At 40.5% G+C, this 24,213-nt stretch overlaps 1 protein-coding gene across 1 annotated transcript in view; it reads left to right on the top strand.

Annotated features, from left to right (window-relative positions):
• Pfkfb1 (6-phosphofructo-2-kinase/fructose-2,6-biphosphatase 1) overlaps positions 1–24,213 on the top strand; it is a 50,023-nt gene that overhangs the window by 16,141 nt on the left and 9,669 nt on the right. The window contains exons 2-10 of the mRNA XM_013035813.1: positions 4,733–4,858; positions 7,414–7,507; positions 8,324–8,390; positions 10,309–10,383; positions 11,111–11,167; positions 12,064–12,185; positions 14,713–14,920; positions 16,439–16,585; positions 20,235–20,339. Of these exons, the coding sequence (XP_012891267.1) occupies positions 4,733–4,858; positions 7,414–7,507; positions 8,324–8,390; positions 10,309–10,383; positions 11,111–11,167; positions 12,064–12,185; positions 14,713–14,920; positions 16,439–16,585; positions 20,235–20,339 (1,001 nt within the window). The remainder of the gene's footprint in view (positions 1–4,732; positions 4,859–7,413; positions 7,508–8,323; positions 8,391–10,308; positions 10,384–11,110; positions 11,168–12,063; positions 12,186–14,712; positions 14,921–16,438; positions 16,586–20,234; positions 20,340–24,213) is intronic.

Below are 24,213 nucleotides of genomic sequence, written 5' to 3'. Positions count from 1 at the left end.
GTTAATCCTCCCTATCCAGGAGCATGGGAGGTTTTTCCACTTCCTTAGATCTTCTTTAATTTCCTTTATCAGATTTTTAAAGTTTTCTTCATAGAAGTCCTTCATTTTTTAGTTAAGTTTATTCCTAGGTATTTTATTTTTTGTGGGGGTATTATGAATAAAGTTGCTTTCCTGATTTCAGCCACCCTCTTATTATTGGCATACAGGAAAGCTGTTGATTTTTCAGGGTTACTTTTATACCCTGCTACTTTGCCAAAGTTTCAAATCAGTTTCAGTAGCATAGGAGTGGATTCCATGAGGTTCTTTACATACAAGATCATGTCATCTGCAAAGAGGGAGAGTTTTACTTCATCTTGCCCTATTTGGATCCCTTTTATGTTTGCATCTTGTCTAATTGCTGTAGCTAGGCATTCTAATACTAAGTTGAAGAGATGTGGAGAGAGGAGACATCCTTGCCTGGTTCCTGAGTTTAGAGGAAATGGCTTTAGCTTTTCTCCATTAAGTATAATGCTGGCTGTAGGTTTGTCATACACAGCCTTTATTGTATTGAGAAATGTTCTCTGGATTCCTAGCTTCTTCAAAGCTTTCATCATGAAGGGGTGTTGGATTTTGTCAAATGCTTTTTCTGCATCTATTGAGATAATTATGTGGTTCTTATCCTTGCTCTTGTTGATGTGATGTATTACCTTAATTGATTTGCATATATTGAACCAGCTTTGCATCCCTGGAATGAATCCTGTTTGATTATGATGTATGATTTTTTTATGACTTGTTGAAGTTGATTGGCCAAAATTTTGTTGAGAAGTTTTACATCAATGTTCATCTAAGAAATGTGTCTATAGTACTCTTTCTTTGATGAGTCCCTGTCTGGTTTTGGGATGAGGGTTATGATGGCTTCATAGAAGGAGTTTGGTAGTGAACTTTCATTTTCAATTTCATTGAAGAGTTGGAGGAGTATTGGTGTGAGTTCTGTTTTGAAGGCCTTGTAGAATTCAGCAGTGAACCCATCTGGTCTGGGCTTTGCTTGGATGGAAGGTCTCTTATTGCTGTTTCTGTTTCGATGCTTGATATGGGACTGTTAAGTTAGTTTGACTCATCTTGATTTAATTTGGACATGTCAATATTTGCTAGAAATTCTTCCATTTCATCCAGATTCTCAAAATTATTTTGCTGGTTATTTTTAAGTTAAGGTCTTCTGCCAGCCTGGACATGCTCCTGGACCATACTTCACATATTTTAAGCTTCCTGGAGTTGCTGAGATGACAGATGATGATATGTGTCATCTCATCCACATTCTTTCTCTTTCTCTTTTTCTGCCTGAGCTGGGCTTGGTACTGCAATAATCCCAATCTTAACTTCCCATGTAGGTTAGATGATAGGTAAATGCCACTGCACCCATTTACAGGTTAAGAAAAAGCCTCATGCCAAGCATCAGTGGCTCACACCTGTAATACTAGCTACTGAGAATACTTAGACTGAGGGTTATAGTTTGAAGCCAGCTTGGGCAGAAAACTCCATGAGACTCATCTCCAAACCACCAAAAAGCTGGAAGTGGAGCTGTGGATTAAGTAATAGAACACTAACCATGATCAAAAAAATTCAGGGACAGTGTCCAGACCCTAAGTTTAAGCTCCAAGACTGGCACACACAAAAAAGAGGCCTGTGAGCTTTTCTGCGTGGGCTAATCTGTAACTATGATCTTCCCTTTCTCAGCCTCCCAAATAGCTACAATTACAGACCATGGGCCATCAGCACCCAGATATATTCCCTTCAGTTCTGAAGGATATTTTTGCCGAATTTAAAATTCTGGGTTGGGTTTTTCTTCCCTTTCAACACTAAAGGTTTCATTTCACTATCGTTTTGCTTATGTAGTTTCTAACAAGAAATTTAGTATAATTTTTCTCTTTTTTTTTCTTTGTAGATGTGGTGGTCTCTGCCTATTCTCTCCTTCCTGACTGCCTAAAGGATTTTATTTTGTCCTGATTATCTGATATTTTTTTTTGGGGTCCGGTCGTGGGGCCTGAACTCTGGGGCTGGGCGCTGTCCCTCAGCTCTTCAGCTCAAGGCTAGCGCTCTACCACTTGAGCCACAATGCCACTTCCGGCTTTTTTCTTTTTGCTTATGTGGTGCTGAGGAATTGAACCCAGGGCCTCAGGCCTATGCAAGGCAAGCGTTCTACCACTGAGCCACCTTCCCAGGCCCTGATTATCTGATATTTGAATGTTGTATGTCTGGGCATGGTTCTTGACAGTAATACTGTGCTTAGTGTTCTCTTAGTCTCTTAGATCTATGAGTTGACATCAGTACTAATTTTGGAAATTTTTTGCTATTAAGCCTTGAAATATTTATTCTGCCCCCACTCTTCCTTCCATATCATCCATAGATTTTGGCCTATAGTTCATGGATGTTTTGTACTATCTTCTGTAAACACACACACACACACACACACACACACACACACACATAGAATTTTCTCTTGTTTTTTTTCTTCTTGAATTTTTATTTAGTGCACGTTCAATCCCCCTGCTGAAAATATCTATCTGAGCTTCTGTGACTACCTTTTCCAATAGAGCTTTGAACTATTAGTCATAGGTGATTTAAATTTTCTGTCTAACAATTCCCATGCCTATGTCATAACTATGTCTGGTCCTGATCATTCTTCCCTTTGTACTGTTCCATGGAGACAATCTGTTTCTTGAATCTCTGTTAGATGTATTTCACTAATATTTGTAATGATGCTTCTAAGCCTGCAGAACAGAAGACTAAGACATTCTGTGTTATTCTGATAAGTCTCAATCAGGCAGGCTTTCCCTGAGTGTTGGAGGTGGAACCCTCATAAGTGTTCCTGCCCTTAGAGTTGGAGGCATGGCTCAGATGGTACAGCGTTAGCCAAGGAGCTAAAGTGTCATATACTGAGTTCGAGTCTTGATCTCGGGAAAAAAGAAAAAAACAAAATAGCAAGTGTTCCTGTCCTTAACTGTAATGGCAAGCATGCCCATGTCTGTGCCCTTCTTAGATTGGAACTTCGTTCCCATTTTTCTTCCCAGAGGTAGTAATTTTCGACCCATGCTCGCAGCTTTTGTTGTCCTTCCTTGTACAGATTGAGCATTTGTTCCCCTCAAAAGAGAGGAAGTAGATTGGTCAGGACTGAATTTCAATGGTGGTGGCCATTCCACTGGCAGCTGCAGCAAGTTTCCACAATGTTGTCATTCTATGATTTTTTTAATATTTTTTATTGTAAAGATACTGTACAGATGGGTTACAGTTACATGAGTAAGGTAGTGAGTACATTACCTATTGGGCATTGTTACCCTCTCCTTTATCCCTTCTCTCCCCACCTCCTCAACTCCTCCCTTCCCCTCCCCAAGTTGTAAAGTTCATTGTCAGCATAGTGTCTTGTACATCTTATTGTTACATGGGTCAACCTATATCCTTGTTTCAGCATGTTGTTATTTCCCTTCCCCTCCCCAAATTAGGAAAATGTGTATACCAGATGCAGGACACCAGAATCAAATACAGTGACAACAGGGGATATACCATGGGGGAACAACATACAAAAGAAACAAAAAAATCACATGGTATATTAAAAACAACAGTGACAAAGAAAAAAACCTCTTGTGTCTTAGGGTTCATTTCACTTAGCATCAGGTTATATGGTCATATGTACATAGCTTTTGACCCTTTCTGCTTGTCTGGCAAGATTATCCTAGACGTATACTAGTTATTGTAAATAAGAGAAACCATGGGACCTATGTTTCTTTGGGTATGCCTTACTTCACTTAATATAATTTTTTCCAAGACTTTCCATTTCCTAATAAATGGGGCGATGTCATTCTACTCTACAGTTTTTGTTACTGTTCCCTGAATACCATAGGAAATACAGAGAAAGAGTTTTCCCAAGGAAAATATAGAGAACATGGTCTTACCAGAATCCTAGCAGTGGATATTGTTCTGTCTCCTTTCCCTGGAGGATATCCTTCCTGGGATTTTTCCTCAACTATCACTGTCAGCATCTGGTAGAATTCCGGAGGAAAATTGCAACATGATCACGGCCCTGAGGATTTCACATTCTCAATGCCATGCATCTAGCCTTTACCAATTCATTAATAATTTTTAGGCTGGCTGCAATGGCTTATGTCTATAATCTCAGCTATATGAGAAGTAGCAATCTGGAGAATCGCAATTGGAGATCAGGACAAGCAAAAAAATATAGCCAAGATCTCATCTGAAGAAACAAGCCAGGCATGGTATACACCTATAATCTCATCTATGTAAGAAATAGGTAAGAGGATCAAGATCTGAGGGTAAACTAGGCAAAAACACAAGACTATCTAAAAATATCTAAAGGAAAAAGGGCTGGTGACATGGTTCAAGTAGAGTACTTGCCTGGCAATTGTGATGCTATGAGTTCAATCTTAGTACTACAAAAAATAATCCTTTTAAGCTAACTCTTCTTAATGAGTGTGTATGTTTTTCAGCACTATCTGTATCAAGTAAACAGTTGTGTGGTTCCTCTCACAGATGCCTTTTTCATTAGGTTTTAGGTTACCTACTTTCACTGCAACCTCAATTTTCTGACAAGCCCAAGTAAAGTCAATGTACAGATTTTTCAGATTGTCCCCTTGTTAATGGGAGGAAGAAATGTTCTTTCCAATTACTATCTCTGCGCTGATGCTAAAAGATTATATAAATCTGAGGAAAAAGCTTTTGAGGCTCTGTTCTTATCTTCCAGCAACAGTACCCCAGTTTACCAATTCCCCCACGATGGTGATCATGGTGGGTTTACCAGCTCGAGGCAAGACGTACATCTCCACAAAGCTCACGCGATACCTAAACTGGATAGGAACACCAACTAAAGGTATACTTCTATCATTCTTTGTTCTACAGCCCCAATACATGAAACTAGCTGAAAACAGAGTCAAAGACCTCGGTCTCAAAACCTTCATCATGATTATTAACAAGGTTGAAATTACTCCTAACACTCTTGCTACTTCTACTATAACCACTGCCATCACATTCCAGGACATGTGTGTCCAATCACATGCTGGGAGGCAGTCACAGGAAAATGAGTTTTAACACTAAATGTCTGCTGAGCGCTAATGGCTCACACCTGTAATCCTGTAATTGGGATCTTAGGATTGCAGTTCAAAACCAGCCCAAACAGGAAAGTCTATGAGACTCTTCTCTCTAACCAACAAAAGCTATAAGTGGAAGTGTGGCTCAAATGGTAGAGTGCCAGCCTTGAGTGAAAAAGTGAAGCAAGAGCATTAGACTCTGGGTTGAAGTCCCAGTATCTGCACAGAGAGAAAGGTGGTGGGAAGAAGGACAAGTCAGACTTCTTTGAAGAAATCTGACCTCAAAATAATCCTCTGGGTAATAGGATAATTGTTTTAAATAATAAGATGATTGTTTTTATAATCATTGCTTTTACTTCCACACTATTGCTATTTTTTAGTATTATCATTTCTTTGCCATTTCATAGTTGAAATGAAGGCCACAGAGGTGAAGTGCCTTATGTAAGGACTCATGTGTGTAAGTGACAGAATCAGAATCTGCTTGTTCCCAAGCCTGACATTCACTGTGCAAGGTCTAATTCCTAGCTCTACTGATGGATGGAGAAAGGGATCCGTTGTAGCTCTGTCCTCTGCTTTCCTCAGTTCTCCTCACACTTCTCAACATTCTGTCTACCCCTTCACTCTATTCATCTCTCTCTCAGTGTTCTTTCCCTCTCTCTTTTCCCCATCCTCCCTCCCACTGGTCTCCTTCTAACTCTCTTTATATACATTTCTCTTTTCCCTTCTCCTTCTCTATGTGCTGGGGATTGAACTCAGGGTTTCCTGGATGATAAGTGTGAACTCTGTAGCTGAGTTACACTGGACCCCCTAAATCTCTTCTTTTACCCAATTGTTCCTTGCCTCTCACCTACTTTGTCTTTACCTAGTTCACCAGTGAAAGGTTTTCCCAATGATTTCCCACATGCTAAAAACCCACGGTAGGTAGTAACTATGAAAAATGGATGATACTCTTACTTTGTCATTGATGAATTCTCAACTTGATTGTATATCACCTAGGAATCATCACACACAGCAATGAGAAGGCTCACAGAGGGAATACTAACTAGAGGGTAGCATCAAGCTTGAGCTGGGTCCTATGGGAGGAGGGGGGCATTTGCAGAATGAAAGGGGAGAAGGATCTATGTCTATGGAGGGCTGCAAGCTCTAAGGAGCCTCTGCTTAGTGGGGGAATGTGATTCAGTCATTGATGGGTTGCTTCCCTGATCTTCCTTTCTCCTGTCCTTCTGTACTCAGTACTCACAGAGGCCTACAGAGTCAGACTCTGGAAGTACAATGTGGACATGCCTACAGCCTCCAAGAGTCCCCTTGACTGCAGGTTTAATCCCAAGATTCTCACCCTGTCCTTGAAGGCTCTCCACAACTGACCCCTTCCAGGCTCTCAAGCCACTGCCACAGTGGTGGACCCACCATCCCCAAAAACATGCTTTGCCTTTGCTCAAGCTGTTCTTCTTGGAGTGTTCTTGTTTCCCACCATCACCCTCATACCCATGTACTCTAAAAGACTGGTCCAAATTTATTTTCTCTAAGAAGCCATTTCTGATCACCCCAAATAGAGTTTGTCCTTCCTCCTTAATGTTTTGCATGCTTCCATTTTGTATCTGTCAGAGCACTTAACAAACTGTGTGGTTCTTCACCATCCTTCCTGCTTCATTGTGGGCTTCTTGTTGGCCCCATTACAAAGATCTGGTTATTTCTCTGTGACTCAGAACTCATATGCCACTTCACAGAATAGAGATCAAAAAGTATTTGTTGGATGAATGAATGAAATATTACCTTTCATCCTCTTCCTCCTGCTGCTTATCTTCTTTCTCCTTTCCTTCTCATTTCACTCGTTTTTCACCATTGCAAGTACGAAACTATTACTAGAGATTCAAATTTAGATTCTCTCTCATGATTCAGAAAAGTGAAATGGCAGGAGGCCTAATCTGTATCTGTGTTATCAGCTCATTTACTGTTTGAATTTTGGGGATTGATTTTATTCCCTGGATCTCAGTTTCTTCATCTTTCTAGTGGAGTAGAACATTTAGAGGGCTAAGTTTATAATAAAATGGAATTGTTTGAAGTCAGACAGACCTAGGTTTGAATCCCCAATCCCCAGTTATTTACTGTTTATTTCCTATCTCCGAACTTTGCTTTCTTTACTTTGTGAAGAGGCAAGGGTGACTCCTCCCTTCAAGGGCTATGTGAAGAAATAAGGGGCTGGCAGTCATAATTTGAAGTTTTCTAAATAAGCACATTTTATAGTTATAAATTACCCTTCTTCTATTATGATAGCCCTCCCAGTGAGGATATCTTCTGGGTTCTTCCAAACATTTTCACTAGGGCTCCCTGCTTTCAGTGTTTAATTTAGGCCAATATCGACGAGAGGCAGTGAGCTACAAGAACTACGAATTCTTTCTCCCAGACAACATGGAGGCCCTACTTATCAGGAAGTAAGTACATAACATTTTTAGGGACCTGTTCTGTCCCCTGGCTGAGGGAGGCCCTTCTTCAGATGTAGGGGGAGTGAGGCAGAGTAATCTGGGAGGAGACCCTGTAAATTCTCAAAGGATAATTACAAGAGCCTTTCTATAATCCTACTAGAAGCCTGTTCTGATTATAACCATCAAGAACCTTTTATAGGCTCCTGATTATGATAGGAGTGGATAGAAATGTCTTAGCCTAGCATTTGAGAGTCTTAATAGCTTGGTCTACACTTGACTCTCCAGTCTCATCACCTGAACCTGAAAGTCTCTTTTCTCTATGACTCAAAGTACTTCCATGACAGAGCCTGGGTCTCCTTTTATCATAGAAACCAGCAGTGAGCAGTCACTAAGGGGATTTTTTTCCTAGAAGCATGTGTATACTACCACTGTTAAGACTATGGTTACAATATTATACATACTAGGAATGTCGTTAACTTCACACTACATGTGTAGGCCCCTACCTGAGTTGACAAACAAGTTCAGCTTGAGCTCCATTAGCTCAAGAGTTGAAGCCCTTAAAATTAGGGATACTGTCATCACTCAGCTTTTTCTGGACATGTCACTTTATACTTACCCTCAAGCTGTATACACAGCCAATTGTTACTGTGTGACCCCCCCCCCCGTGTTTGACATAGTGCCTAGTATAGAAGACATTCTAGATATGTATTCAACAGATGAATCATTTAATGTAAGATGTGTGAGAGATACTACAGAATATAATGTGAAAAGAGAGAGAGGAACACATCTTGGGAGGAGGGTTGTGTGCTTCTCTGTCTTTTTCAGGCAATGTGCCCTAGCAGCCCTGAAGGATGTTCATAAATATCTCAGCTATGAGGAAGGTCACGTTGCGGTAAAGAAATTTTCTTTTTTCCCCCCTTGGATGGCTTTCATAATAGAAAATGCTGACATTGTTTTTGTTTTGAGCATTTACTTATATGTCACACATTATTCTAAGTACTTTACTTACATTGAAATTTTCATGTTCTCATGAGATATGTATTGTTATTACTCTCCATGTTAAAGACCAGAAGAAATGGCTCAAAAATTCAGCAGGACTATACTGGAATTTAAGACTGCACTACAAACAATTTTGAGTTCTAGAGATTGTCTAAACACCCAGGCAATTTAATCTCATAGATTCTTAGGATCAGATTTGTAAGTAATAAACAGGAGAGATGTTCACATGCAAATGATCCCAACTAAAGTGTTAAGAATAGAATTGGAAAGTGGATCTGTGACTCAAAGTTGTAGAGCACTAGCCTTGAGCAAAATAGCCCAGGGATAACACCCAGGCCCTGAGTTCAAGCTCCATTATGGACAAAAAAGAAAGAAAGAAAGAAAAGTAGATGTGTACCTTTATGCCAGACTTGGGTGGGTACAGGTGGCTCACACCTATACTCCTGGCTCACACCTATACTCTTAGCTACTGAGATCTGAGAATTGCAGTTAGAAGTTAGCATGGGCAGGAAAGTCCATGAGACTATAAATCTCCAATAAACTACTTAGAAAAAGCTGGAAGTGGCATTGTGGCTCAATTGGTAGAGTGGTAGCTTTGAGCAAAAGAAGCTCAGGGACAGGCCTAGACCCAGAGTTTAAACCCAGGACTGGCAAAAAAAAGAAGGAAGGAAGGAAGGAAGGAAGGAAGGAAGGAAGGAAGGAAGGAAGGGAGGGAGGGAGGGAGGGAGGAAGGACTTCGATAAAATAATATAATTGTTTCCTGTTTTTGAGGTTTCTAAGGTGATAAAGAAGGAAGAGGGGTTGGGAAGGTGGCTCAGTGGTAGGGTGCTTGCCTTGCATGCATGAGGCCCTGGGTTCAATTGCTCAGCACCACATAAGCAGAAAAAGCCAGAATTGGCACTGTGGCTCAAGTGGTAGAGCGCTAGCTTTGAGCTGAAGCTTAGGGACAGTGCCCAGGCCCAGAATTCAGGTCCCACAACGGACAGAAAAAAAATAAAAGAAGGAAGAGACCTCACCTAGAAGGCTCGGTTTTAAGAAAATCTGTCAGAAACTTCTAGACCTCAATTATTTCACCTGTAATATAACCCTAATAAAATTCTACAACTTTTTGTGCCTGTCCTGAGGCTTGAACTCAGGGCCTGAGTGCTGTCCCTGATCATTTGTGCTCAAGGATAGCACTCTACCTACTTGAGCCACATCCCATTTCCACCTTTTTGGTAGTTAATTGGAGATAAGAGTCTCATGGACTTATCTGCCTGGGCTCGATTTGAAGAGTGGTCTTTTTGTTCTTGTTTATGTGGTACTGAGGAATTGAACCCAGGGTTTCATGCATGCTAGGCAAGCACTCTACCACTAAGCCACATTCCCAACCCCAAAGATTTTTTTTTATCAGTTGTAAGGGCTTAAACTCTGTGCCCGGGTGCTGACTCTAGGCCTGGGTGCTGTCCCTGAACTTGTCAGCCCAAGGCCAGCGCTCTACTCCTTGAGCCACAGCGCCACTTCCTGGATTTAAAGAGTCATCCTCAGATCTCAGCTTCTTGTCACCATGATTACAGGCATGAGCCACCAGCACCCAGCTCCCACAACGTTCTTCTTATTACATTCACAGAGTCTAGTATATTTCTGAGTAGCCAACAAAGGCTCACAGTGCTTTGGAAATTGACATGAGTCAATTCTAAGTTTTTTCTTTCCTTCAAAACACTCTTCAAATTCTGTGCCCTTCTGGAAGCCTACCCTTAGCAGAAGGACAGAACACAGTGGTGTTCTGTCAACATTAGATTCAGAGTAAGTAATCTCTTACCTGTATCTAGGTTTTTGATGCCACCAACACTACCAGAGAACGACGGTCACTAATTCTGCAGTTTGCTAAAGAACATGGTTATAAGGTATAGTATCGCTCCCGCTCTTGCTTACAGCCTACTTCCTCAGCTCAAACCTCAAAGAAGTACAAACTGGGGCCAGGTGCCAGTGGCTCATACCAGTAATCCTAGGTACTGAGGAGGCTGAAATCTGTAGTTTGAGGCAGGCAGAAAACTCCAAGACTCTTATCTGCAATTAACCTGCAAAAAGCCAGATGTAGATGTGTGACTCAAATGGTAGAGCACCATCTTTGACCAAAAAGCCCCAAATAAGCAAGAGAGCAAGGCCCTGTGTTATAGCCCTATTACTGGCAAAAAAATTTACAAACTAGGATAGCCAGAAGAGCCAAATTGTACTCTATATTTTGACATCTTAATTTGATTGCTTAGTACTCCACAATATAGTCAGAAGCAACAAAGCAGCAGGGAAGGAGAAGTGCCACATTGGGCAGTTGAAGATGATTGTTGACACCTGGAACTGGGGTAGGAGTGTGGTAATGAGGAAGAGGCAGAAAAAACCCGCTGTGAAAAACATATGTAAGAACCAGAACCTAATAGAAACACAAAACAATCTAAGGCCATTCAACGTTAATCCAGACAGGCTTGTAAAACTTGCAAGCACCATTGTATGAAACATGATGTTGTCTAAGATGCCCCTGGAGATGTCTTAGAGCCTTTGCAAAGGCGGAAGTTATGTGTAAATCCTACCAAATATAATTTCCTGCTGGAAATCTCCCTTCTGTTTCTCTTTTAGGTCTTCTTCATTGAGTCCATTTGTAATGATCCTGACATCATTGCAGAAAACATCAAGGTAAAAACACCAATTACCTTTCCTCCTTACTCTGCCTTAGGTTTGCATCATTTCTAAAAAGATCTCTAGTACATGAAAGGAAATGTTTCTACCTGAACATCTCCCACTTGGTAAAGGAAGTATCCTCTGATCATGTTGGCCCATAATGATCTTACAATAGCCCTTAGTATGCACCAAGCACCAAGCTTGACTCTCTTTTTTGTGGATGGCAGTCCTGGGGTTTGAACTCAGGCCCTGATGCAAAGTCCTTGAGCCTTTTGCTCATGATTAGTGCTCTAACCACTTGACCTACAACTCCACTTCTGGCTTTTGGGCAGTTAATTGAAGATGAGTCTCATGGAATTTCCTGCCTGGGCTGGCCTTAAACTGAAACCCTCACATCTCAGTTTCCTGAGTAGCTAGGATTATAGGGTGAGCCACTTATACCCGGTTCTCTCTCTCTCTTTTCATAACCCAGTTCTCTTTTATCCACAACAAACAAACCCACATAATAGTGATAATTTTCATGTTAGAGGGAGGAAAGTGAGGTTCTAAGAAGTAAGGTGGATTGTCATAGACTGATGCTTCAGCATAAAAGGAGAACTATATTTCAAGAATGGCTGTCTTTCTCAAAAGCCCATGTTTTTTATCCTGTCCCACGTTTTATCTCTACCATTACTACTCTAATCATGTTATCTAGTACTAGATCATTTACCAACTTTTATTGTTACCTATTTCATCAAAGTACTGAGCTCAGGAACAGAAGAGACCTGAAAGGTCATCAGATAATTGGAAGCTCAGATTTTTCTCTAGATTTTCTTTTTGACACCACAGTGACAGAAGGTATGTTCAACACTGCCAGAGTCTCTTGTCTCCCACTCTCTCCCTTGATTCTGTGTCTCTCTTCCTTTTCCCAGCAAGTGAAACTTGGCAGCCCTGATTACCTAGACTGTGACCAAGAAAATGTTTTAGAAGACTTTCTAAAAAGAATTGAGTGCTATGAAGTCAACTACCAACCCCTGGATGATGAACTGGACAGGTAAGAGCCTGGATTATTAACCCAGGTTTAATATCCTTTAGAACCTGGGTACATATCCTCCCTCTTTGGCCTAGGCTTCTTTGTCTGTCGCATCAGGACAGAGATTTAATGAGGTGCCTTCATGAGATTCCTGGCTCTAATTTTCCATGATATATGAGGTATTCGTGAGATTGACTGAGATAGCTAGAAGTTCAAGACAGATGTGAGTTTACATGTGAAGTGCTTCCAGAACGGCAATATCTTTCAAAATGGATTGTAATGAGAAGAGGCCCTGGTCATCCACATCCTTTGAGACCCTAGAGTGAAGTGTCAAAAGGCCTTAAATGGTCAATTCCATCCTCGGAAGTTTAAATAGAATTCTTTTAGCTTTACCCAACTAAATTACTGAGAAAATGGCACTGTTACTGCTCTACTCCTTAATTAGAGCACATGAAACCGAGATCAGGTCAAAGGCTTGCCACATGATGAATCATCAGCAGAGTATATACTGAAACTGATATCTCCAACCCTCCAGCCTGGTTATTCCTCTTGTATCCCTATATCATAAAAAACTATTATATGTGGCTTAGATACTCAATGCAAGGAGCATGGCCTTTATTTCTAATTTTACATATTGGTCACTGTACAAACTCCCTGGTCAAGAGTACATTTGATTCTCTCAGATGTGCTGGAGTGTGGTTGTGTATGCTGAATAGGATTATCTATTTTCTGGAGTGGCATTTTGTGTTATGCTCAGAGCACCATATAGGCAAATAGCAAATGGTAGAGCTTGGGAGGAGGTGTGTGAAGTGAAGGAATGGCATCAGGAAAACCCTGAGACCTGAGACTACAATCCAGGAAGAGTGATATTTGTTTTAACAAGCAATTTAGGCCTGAATAAGACAGATCTAGAAGGGCAACTTGATTTAATTTGCCACTAGTAGTTATTTACAGGCAATGTATCAAGGGCAACCTTAGCTGTGGCTAGGAACCTAAAGAGGGATGAGCTGTCTTTGCTCTGATAAAATGTCGAGGTGGTCAGAGAAGACAGTGGGACCACAGTTGATTAACAGTTGTAAGAACTCAGTAAGCAAAGTAGACTGAAGGAACACAGAGCAGGAGACCTGGCCCAGCATGGAGAAAGAAGACCTGGAAGAGTTAGATTCTTGAGTGCTTAGGGTATTAACAAGTTACCCTTCAAAACCTAAGGAAACTATCCTGAAAGCTTTTAATATTTAGTATTCAAAATAGTGAAAAATGAAAAAGGCAAAACTAGATTTGAGAAAATCTCCTTATGTTATTAATATATCTTATAAAAGTTGTTTTAGCTGAGCACCAGTGACTTATAGTTGATATCATACTACTCAGGAGGCTGAGATCTGAGAGTTGTGGTTCAAAGCCAGGCTGGGTAGGAAAGTCCATGAGACTTTGATCTCCAGTTGACTACCAAACAGACATAGTGGAACAAAACATCTCAGAGACAGTGCCCAGGTCCTAGTTCAAGCCTTAGGACTGGGGATTGGTATGAGCTATTACAATACTTGCGGTGCTGAATGAATCTAAGTGATTTTTACATGACCTTGGACCCAAAGACTTCTTCAAGAGAGTTCATGTGCTAACACTTGGAAGATGTATTCACAAGAATGAAACTGGAAATCAGGCAAGGGATGTCATTTCAAGTAAAGTGAATAGTGTTTATAATGGCCTAGTTAAGTCTGAGTAAGAGACAAGGTGTATAGAAAATTTTAAGTATAACAGCAAAATCATGAAGACAGGAATGAGACAAAGAAAGTATATAGGTATGGCATGGAACTGCAAGATGAAGCCAGACCAGGCAGTGTGTGAAAGTAACTCGATTGTTAGACTAAAATGAGGAATTTAGAAGTTCTTCTAGAGCCATGCAGGACTGGTCTGAGGAGCAGACAGTATCTAGTGAACAAGGTCACATTAGATGATAATTCTTCTAGGATCCTGAGAAAGTGTTTCTAGTCAAACTGCTTCTGTGTTCTCACACAGAAAAGATAATCTCTTTTCTCTCTGTGTACGAACATACAGGCACAACCTGATAGCTGCCTGTACAGTACAAAGTACAGCTTATCACAGCTGAAGGGGAGAGAGAAACTCAGGGGAAAGGAGGAGTCCTGATTAGGATTGAAAAAAGGCTAGGGAATGGACAAGTAAGGAGATAATCAGTATAAGTGTTAGGACATTCCCAGGGATCTCTGAGTACAATAAGAATATAGAACACAAAGGAAAAAAAATCCCAGCTCCTTGTGTTGTGGTAACTAAAAATCAAAAGAGTGCAGTTACAGCTGAGGATTCAGGAGATGAGTTGGGACTAGCAAGCAATAAGCTACTTGGGGTGGTCAGGAATTAGGTCTCTACAATAACTACTCAGGATAGGACAAAACAAAGCATCTTGCGAGGTGAGAGCTGAATTGCAGAGAGTGCTTGAAAGCAGGGTATACGGTTGGGATTTTCTCTTGGGATCAACCTTCCCCACCATCAGCCCCTGAGCTGCCCTTGCTCCTGCTTCGGTCTGGCCCAGCCACCTGTCCTACATCAAGATCTTTGATGTGGGCACACGCTACATGGTGAATCGAGTTCAGGATCACGTTCAGAGTCGCACAGTCTACTACCTCATGAACATCCACGTCACCCCACGCTCCATCTACCTGTGCCGGCATGGTGAGAGTGAACTCAACCTCAGAGGCCGCATCGGAGGTGACTCTGGACTCTCAGCTCGGGGCAAGCAGGTAGGGAAGGCCTCGTGCCAGACAATTGCGGGCTGGCTGAGCTGGCCTTGGTCAGGGGGCCACTGCCTGGGTCCTGAGGTGGGGGAGGGGAGACCTAGTGATGGGTCACAGCAGGTAACAGTGACTCTTCTTCCACATGGTCAGCTATTGTATATTGGTTTATTACCTCATGCATATATTATTATTATTTTGTCAGTCATGGGGCTTGAACTTAGTTCCTGAGAACTATCCTTGAGCTCTTTTGCTCAAGGCTAACACTCTACCACTTTGAGCCACAGCACCACTTCTTGTTTTCTGGTAGTTAATTGGAGATGAGAGTCTCACAGACTTCCTTGCCTGGCTGGCTTTGAACCATAAACCTCAAATGTCAGCCTCCTGGGTAGCTAGAATTACAGCCCCAGAGCCCAGCTATTATGAGAATATTAAAAATCATTTCTTGGTGCTGGGAGTGTGGCTTAGCAGTAGAGTACTTTCCTATCATACACAAAACCTGGGGTTGATTCCTAAGTACCACATAAACAGAAAAATCCAGAAGTTGTGCTGTGGCTCAAGTGAGCAAAAGAAGCTCTGGGACAGTACCTTAGGCCCTGAGTTCAAGTCCCAGGACTGGTGAAAAAAATCATCTCTTCTAGATAATTTGAAATGCACAACACCTTCTTTTCAACTATTATCATTCTGTTGTGCAGTAGAATGCTAGAATTTATTAATGCATTTTTCCTCTCTCCTCCTACAATAACTTTTAACTTTGAGTCCTTTGATCAACCACTTCCTGTATCCCCTTCCAAAGACTATGACTTTTTTTTATTTAGTTATATCTTTATTATCTTTAAATAGTTGTACAAAGAGGTTACCATTCAACATGAAAATAATATGGTGTGTGGGGGCGGGGGGAGCACTTCTTGGGCTTGAACTCAAGGCCTGAATGCTATCCCTGAGCTTTTGAGCTCAAGGCTAGTGTTATAATACATGAGCCATGGCCCCACTTCTGACTTTTGCTTTTGATGTTGAGTTTGTTGACCTCTGGGCCTGGGCACTGTCCCTGAGCTTTTTAGCTCAAGGTGAGTACTCTACTACTTGAGCCACATCGCCACTCCCAGGTTTCTGGTGGTTACTTGGAGATGAGTCTCACAGACTTTCCTACCTGGGCTGGCTTTGAACCGTGATCCACAGATCTCAGCCTCCTGAGTAAATAGGATTACAGGTGTGAGCCACTCACCCAGCCCTATTTCTGGCTTTTTGGTGCTTAATTGGAAATGAGTCTCATAGGCTTTCCTTCCCAGGCTTGCTTGAAACTGCAATCCTCAGATCTCAGCCTCCTGAGTAGCTGGGATTACAGGTATGAGCCGTCAGCACCCAGCAAGATTTATGTTTTTGTAAGCATGGAACATTTAAGCTCTCTTCTCTGGCTTGTTCATCACCATTCCACCAATCATGGTGGACTTGAGCTTGTTCTCATGGCTTCCCTACCTTTCTCATGCATTTTTCCTCTCTCCTCTTCTCTGCAATTCTACACTCTAGTATGCCTATGCCCTTGCCAACTTCATTCAGTCCCAGAACATCAGTTCCCTGAAGGTATGGACCAGCCACATGAAGAGGACCATCCAGACAGCAGAGGCCCTCGGTGTTCCATATGAGCAATGGAAGGCCCTGAATGAGATTGATGCGGTGAGATGGAAGGAGTGAATCTCCTGGCAGGTGGGGGGAGGAGACTGTACTTTGTGCTTATTGTCTAGTTGTCCCTGCTCTATCCCATATGGAGAAACTAATTAGTTCAATAAACAGTTCCCCTTTTTTCTGCTACCAAGGATCAAACCCAAGGCTTCACACATACTAGGTAAAGTACTGTAACCATCAATAAACATTTCTCAACAACCATCCATGTGCATGAAGAACACTTCTGTGTATTGGGACTAGACATTTTCTCATCCCAAAGGCAGCAAGTAAGAAGGATATTACATCTAAGTGTAACAAAGTATTCTGAGATGAGAACGAACAGTGGAGGATGAAAAAAGATAAGGGGTTCTGACGAAATCTGGGAGGGTGATTTATATATTTTACGTTTTAGCAAGGATTTGTTTTAGCATAACAGGGTTACAGTGGGGAGAAATGAAGAGAAGGAAACTTATTTTTGCTTCCCATGCAAATGAGAGTTAAAGATTCAAAATGGTAGTTTTTGCCTGTAGCTTTTGTACTTGCTGAGCTGGGCAAATTCACATGATGTTGTCAATCTAATGACTCCTAATCTGGAAGAGTGATTGTAAACAAAGTTTTCTGAAAAAAGCTCAAGGTAAGACACAGAACAAAATGGGCTTGGAATGGAATAATAAATTTAGTTCAGGGAAAGAGAAAACAGGTCATGTGAAGGCCCAGTGTTGAAAAGAGAATGTGGTCTGGTCAAGAAGCCAAAAGAATAGTGGAGAGGCAGGAACAATAATAGGGACATATGGGGGAAAGGGAGATGAGGCTAGAAAAAGAGCCTAGGTCATAGGACCTTACAGTCCATGTTGCTAGATATAGATGCTCTTTTTGGCAGCATTGGGAAGCTGATGACATTGCCTAAGTCAAGGAGAAGTAGTCTGAATGTAACTACATTGTTTTGTGTGTGTGTGCCTGTCCTAGGGCTTAAACTCAGGGTCTGTATGCTGTCCTTGAGCTTTATTGCTCAATGCTAGAGATCTATCACTTGTGCCACAGCTCTACTTTCAGCTTTTTGGTGGTTTATTGGAGATAAGAATCACAGATTTTCCTGCATGGGCTTCAAACCACAATTCTCAGATCACAGCCTCCTGAGTGGCTAGGATTATAATCATGAGTCACCAATGCCTGGCTATAACGACATTTTTTGTGAACATCCTGGGGCTTGAACTCAGGGCATGGGTACTGTCCTTGAGCTTTCTTTGTTTAAGGATGGTGCTCTATCACTTGAGCTACAGCCACCCTTCTGGCATTTTTGGTGCTTAACAGGAGGTGAGTCTCAGGAACTTTCTTACTCAGGCTGGCTTTGAACCATGATCCTCAGATCTCAGCCTCCTGAAAACTAGTGCTAGACAAGCACTCTACCACTAAGCAATATTCCCAGCCCAGGAATGGATTTGAGAGAGAGATAGGAGGTAGAAACTTGAGAATTGGCTATAGTTGATGGATAAGGAAGAAGAAATAAGTTATTGGTTTCTTTTCTTTTTCTTTTTTTGTTGGTTGTGGGGCTTGAACTCTGGGCTTGGGCGCTATCCCTCAGCTCTTCAGCAAAAGGTGAGCAGTCTACTGCTTGAGACACAATGCCACTTCTGGTTTTCTAGTGGTTTATTGGAGATAAGAGTCTCACGGACTTTCCAGCCCGGGCTGGCTTTGAACCATGATCCTCAGATCTCAGCCTCCTGAGTAGTTAGGATTACAGGCATGAGCCACCAGCGCCAGGCTGTTTATTTTCTTTTATTAACAATAATATTAAATGTTTAATTCCAGAGATATTGGGTTTTTTCATGTGCTTGTACATATTCTACTAGTACATTTTACATATGGTATGCTTAATAATCTGAACACTTTTATAAGGTAGTTGTAATTCTCTTCATTTTGTAAATGGGGAAGATAAATCTAGAGAGGATTACACAATTTGCCTAAAGTCAAAATAAGGAGCCCATGACCATTCTCCAGGCCAAAGGATTACAACATGCCTCAGAATAAAAGGTAGATTTCAATCAGAAGGGCCTGTGTGCCCAGTAGGCACACTTTTTTCCATGTACAGTGTCAGTTCAAGAGGTTTGACACGGCTGGGCTGTTTTTAGGATATGGAAGGGTCCAGTTTCTCACCCCTGCAGGAAGCCTGGTAGGTAGTCTCAAAAAACAACCAGAAACTGGGTGCCAGTGACTCATTACTGTAATCCTAGCTACCCAGGAAGCTAAGATCTGAGGATCATGGTTCAAAGCCAGCCAGAGCAGGATAGTTTGTATAGTTTGGAAGATTCTAAAATCCAATTAAACACCAAACATGCTGGAAGTGGAGCTGTGACTCCACTAGCCTTGATTGAAAAAAAAAAACTAAGGGACCCTCCCAGGCCCTAAGTTCAAGCTACATTACAGGCACCAAGAAAGGGAAAAAATAGGCTTCTGCCCCCTTACACACTTACAAAGAGACTATAGAAACCTAATATCACTTCCCACTGCCTCCAGCATTCACTTACCTGTGGGGGATTTCTCAATATATGGAAGCTGTCATATGCCTGAGTAACTCTTTCTCTCAGTCCCTGATACCTTTGTTAGGTGAAGAATATGTCTCCTCAAAGCCTATTCTGAAGCCTTTAATCATTTACTAGTTTCCATCCTCTTCTATGTTTGTGGCTACCTGTCAGTTTTCCAGAGATCCCAAAGTAGGAGGCAGAACAGGAAGAACAGAGAAGACTCTTCAATGGGAAAGCATCATTGTATTATATACATATATGTACTTGCATAGAATCCTAGATACTGTCTTTAAGTATGCTTACATATGCACACACACATTCCACAAACAGGGACCATCTTTTACCACTCATACCTGCACTACACATGTGCCCAGAGAGACATATATATGTAGAAATAAATATGAACACATTTGTTACAAACATAGTCTTACATATATTCCCACATGGACACAGAGGAGCATATCATGACATGAACATAGCACATTCATATCCTCCAGCACATTACTGCAAATTCACAGAGACTTCAGATGCAGGTACACACATGCACATATAAATGGAAACATGAGTGACAAACACGTTCATAGATATACGTTCCACACAGAAACCTGTGTGGAGACAAATACTACAGCAACACCCACACAAGCACATTTTCAGATGTTCAGACACCCTGTATACACACACACACACACACACACACACACTCACACACACTCACTCATTCACACAAACATTGCATATGTAGGAACAAATACACACCAACATTAGGTATGAAGTGCTTAATTATACCTTGTGTATGCATCATAAATATGATGCATATATGCTATCAAACAATCACAAATCCTTCTGCTTGCATATTTATAAAAACACACATTTGTATGTATTGTATACATCTATGGACATACTGAGACAATATAGGAAAATGACATACACTCAGCTCAACACATTCATTCATACTCACACTCACACAGCCACACACCCTCTGCACACATACATAATCACAAACAACAGGGATCACTTCAGAGCTTTGTTCATAGACATACAGATTTTCTACAATTCCATATCATTGGTCTTAGAACTATGCTAACAGCTGTGTGGATTTCACCAGGCGAATACTTTTGTCTCCAAATGCTTTTTCTTAGGGTGTCTGTGAAGAGATGACCTATGAAGAAATCCAGGAACACTATCCTGAAGAATTTGCACTACGGGACCAAGATAAATATCGCTACCGCTATCCCAAGGGAGAGGTAAAAATTTTTGAGGAGTGGCCTAAATACTAGATCTCTTTCACAATATCTTCATTCCTAAACAGCCTTAGAGACAAGGTAAAGCATATTTTTCAATGGCTGCCATCTCCAAAGTACATGATTATCTGGTCTTTGGCTTTCTCAGGTTCTTAGTTGTAGGCAACATAGGTAGGGTAAGGTCAAGGGGAAAAAAGACAAATGAAGAGGAGAAGGAGAGAATGCAGTCAAGACTCCAATGTATAGCCTACAAAATTAAGAAGAATGGGGAAGAGATGTGTAGGAAACGGATGGATAAGAATCTTGAAAGGGGTGACATATATCAAGATAGTGTATTCATAAACTGCTTTGTTTAATGGCAACTCCTTTGTACAACTACTATAATAATAATAATGAGGAGGAGGAGGAGGAGGAGGAGGAGGAGGAAGAGGAAGAAAAAGAAGAAGAGGAAGAGGAGGAGGAGGAGGCTACATATTGGTACACATGATAACATATACCTGAAATCCTGGTGCTTAGGATACTAAGGCCAAAAACATCTCAAGTTCAAGATCGTTGTAGGCTACATAGCAAGACTTAATCTCAGAAAAGCCAAACACACAACTGTGCATGTTTATGCTCTCTCTTACTTGTGGGAGAAGCCATTTTATCCTATACATTGTCCTGGGTACACACCATCATTAAAGACACTTGAAATGATTCATCATAGTCTAATTATGTGATAGCTTGTTGCCAAGTTGCTTAAAGCTCCAGCCTATCTGGACAGTTGGCATCACCCCCAGGGGACAATAGGTACTACTTCAGTCAACCTTTTTGCTACTGCAGGAAACAGATCATCATTTACCCATCCCCATATGAGATGAGTGGTTATTGCTTTCAATCCAGCCTTCACTTAGCCAGTTCTGCATTTTAGAGTGTTTTTGTCACACTCCATTTCAGATACAATTTCCTGTGACTGGTTATCAAAAAAGCACAGTATTTGGAAAGGTAAAACAATCGATATTGTTTTCAGTTATGAAGCACTTTCACGTTTGCCTTCATCCTCAGAAATAGCTTATAGTCAATCAAAATTTGCCATCATTTCTTTATAGTTTTTGAAGTTATGCGATTAGAGGCATATAAATTAAGGCCATTCATCTTCTTTGTGAATCAAATGTTTATTATTACATAATGACTGAACATATTTTCTTATAGTGTTATTTCCTGAACGTATATTTTATCTTACATTAATATAGCTATATAGGATTGTTTCTGATGACTTTGTATAATTTTATTTATCATTATTCATATACTTTCAGCTTCTTGTTTTGTGTCTTTTTTATAGTTTATAGTTGGATTTTGATATTTTCAATCCAAACTGAAATGTGTCTTTTGAGTAAGTTTTTGAATGATATATTTGGTATTCATTAGTATCATGACTATTGATTTTTAAAATTCATTTTATCTTGTCTTGATTCTCTATGCTTACTCTGTCTTTTCTGCCTTTTTTGGGGGGTGGCAGTACTAGGGTTTTAACTCAGGGCCTCTCACTTGCTAGGCAGGCATTCTCTAGGCACTTGAGCCACATCTCCAGTCCTTTTTGCTTTAGATATTTTTTCAAGGAGAGTCTTGTTTTTTGGCTTGGACATATGATCCTTTTCATATACCTCCCACAAAGCTGGGATGACAGATATATGTCACCATGCCTAACTTTCTTTCTTTCTTTTTTTTTTTAGATGTGTACTTGCTAACATTTTCCCGTGGCTGGCCTTGGGCCACAATCCTCCCAATATCTACTGCTTGAGTAGCTGGAACCACTGGTGTCAACCTCTGCATAGAGCTTATTCCTATTTTCTTTAGCATTATCTTTATACATCCACATTTAAGTTATAAAATCTGTTTCCATATTTTCAGAGGCTATATTTAACATTTTTAAAGGTTTCATCCAAGCTCACTCCATTCCTGAAGGTATTCCACCAACAGTAAGAGCCCAGAATATTATTCCTTTTTATTGTGTTTTTGTGGCTGATATACAGAGGGGTTACAGTTACATGAATCAGGTACAATCAGTACAATTCTTTTTTAACCATTTTTTCCCTTCCGTCGCTCTCCCCCAATCTTTCCCTCCCATCTTCACCCATAAGATATCCAGTTCATTTTTTACATAACCTGGATGTCCCTCAGTGGACTAATGGATCAAGAAAATGTTATATGTATATGTATATGTGTATATATATATACATATATATACTGAAATTCTACTCATCCATCAGAAAGAATGATAATGTACCATTTGTAAGGAAATGGAGAGATTTGGAAAATATTACATTAAGCAAAATAAGCCAGAACCAGAGAAACATAGGCTTCATGGTTTCTCTCATTTGTGGTAACTAGAATGTGCCTATAAATCTACAAGTAAACGCACTGAATGGCCAAAACAAATAAATAAAACCAGGGCATGATAAACTATATAGGACCCTAGTCATTAATATACAGAGGCCAAAGGAGCCTAAGCATAGTAGTAGTGGGCCAAAGGCTCAATAGATATGAACAGATTATCATATAAAATAATATTCTATGAAATGAACTCCAGAAGAAGGAAACAAGAGTCACAGTGACTACAGTAGTTGCTATTGTTGCTGTTTTCATTCTCTCTTCCTTTTGTATTGTGTGTTACAAAATATTCTTTAAAATCATTCAAAATAATTCTTTTTTTTTTTGAGTCCAGTTGTGGAACCTGAACTCTGGGCCTGGGCACTGTCCCTCAGCTCTTCAGCTCAAGGCTAGCACTCTACCACTTGAGCCATAGCGCTTTTTTCTTTTTGCTTATGTGGTGCTGAGGAATCGAACCCAGGGCCTCATGCATGTAAGACAAGCGCTCTACCACTGAGCCACTTTCCCAGCCCCCAAAATAATTCTTTATTGTATGTTGTTATATAACTGGTATACTTAACCTTATTTTCTTGTTGTGGTTTATTCCTTTTAATTGTACAAAATAATATATTTGACTATGACATTTCCACACATGTATTTTGTACTGTGATCCTGTTTACCCCCTCACTCTCTCAGACTCCTTCCCCCTCCCCCATTTTCCTTCTCTTCAAGTACTCTCATGTTTAGGCATAATTTTGGTTTGTTAGTATTTATATATCTAGATTTGCCATTTTAGAAAAACATACAATATTTATCATTCTGAGTCTGGTTTATTTTGCCTAAAGTTACAAATGACACAATTTTGCCTAATTATGGCTGAACAATATTCCATTGTGTATGTATACCACATTTTCTCTATCACATGTAGACCGACTCCATAGTTTGGCTATTGTGAAGATTGCTGCAGTAAACATGGGTGTGTGCTTACTTACATTCCTTCAGGTCAATGCCCAGGAGTGATATGGTAGCATCATATGGCTGGTCTATTTTTAGGTTTTGTTATAATGGCTCTATAATCTAATTTGAAGTCAGATATAATACCTCCATCATTGCTCTTTTTATTCAGCATTGTTTTGGATATTCAGGATTTTTTGTGCTTCCATATGAATTTTGGGAATTTTTTTGAGTCTGTAAAGAATGTCATTGGAATTTTGAAGGGGATTTAATTGAGTCTGTATATCATTTATGGTAATATAGCCATTTTTACAGAATTAATTCCAATGATCCGTGAACAAGTCTTTTCATTTACTAGTGTCTTTAATTTCTTCGGTGTTTTATAATTTCATGGTAGAAGTCTTTTACCTAGTTTAGGATTATTGCTGGGTTTTGTGTGGCTATTGTGAATGGGATATTAGAACCACCAACTATTATCATATCTGGACCTTTATATCAACTAGTGTGTGTTTTATGAAATATTTCTTCTTCTCCATCTCCCCCTCCCCTCCCCCTCCCCTCCCCTCCCCCCTCC

The sequence above is a fragment of the Dipodomys ordii genome, unplaced genomic scaffold, assembly GCF_000151885.1.
Source record: "Dipodomys ordii isolate 6190 unplaced genomic scaffold, Dord_2.0 Scaffold221, whole genome shotgun sequence".
In the NCBI taxonomy this organism is placed as follows: domain Eukaryota; kingdom Metazoa; phylum Chordata; class Mammalia; order Rodentia; family Heteromyidae; genus Dipodomys; species Dipodomys ordii.
Note: the sequence above shows the minus strand (reverse complement) of the source record. Positions and strands in the feature narration are given on the sequence as shown.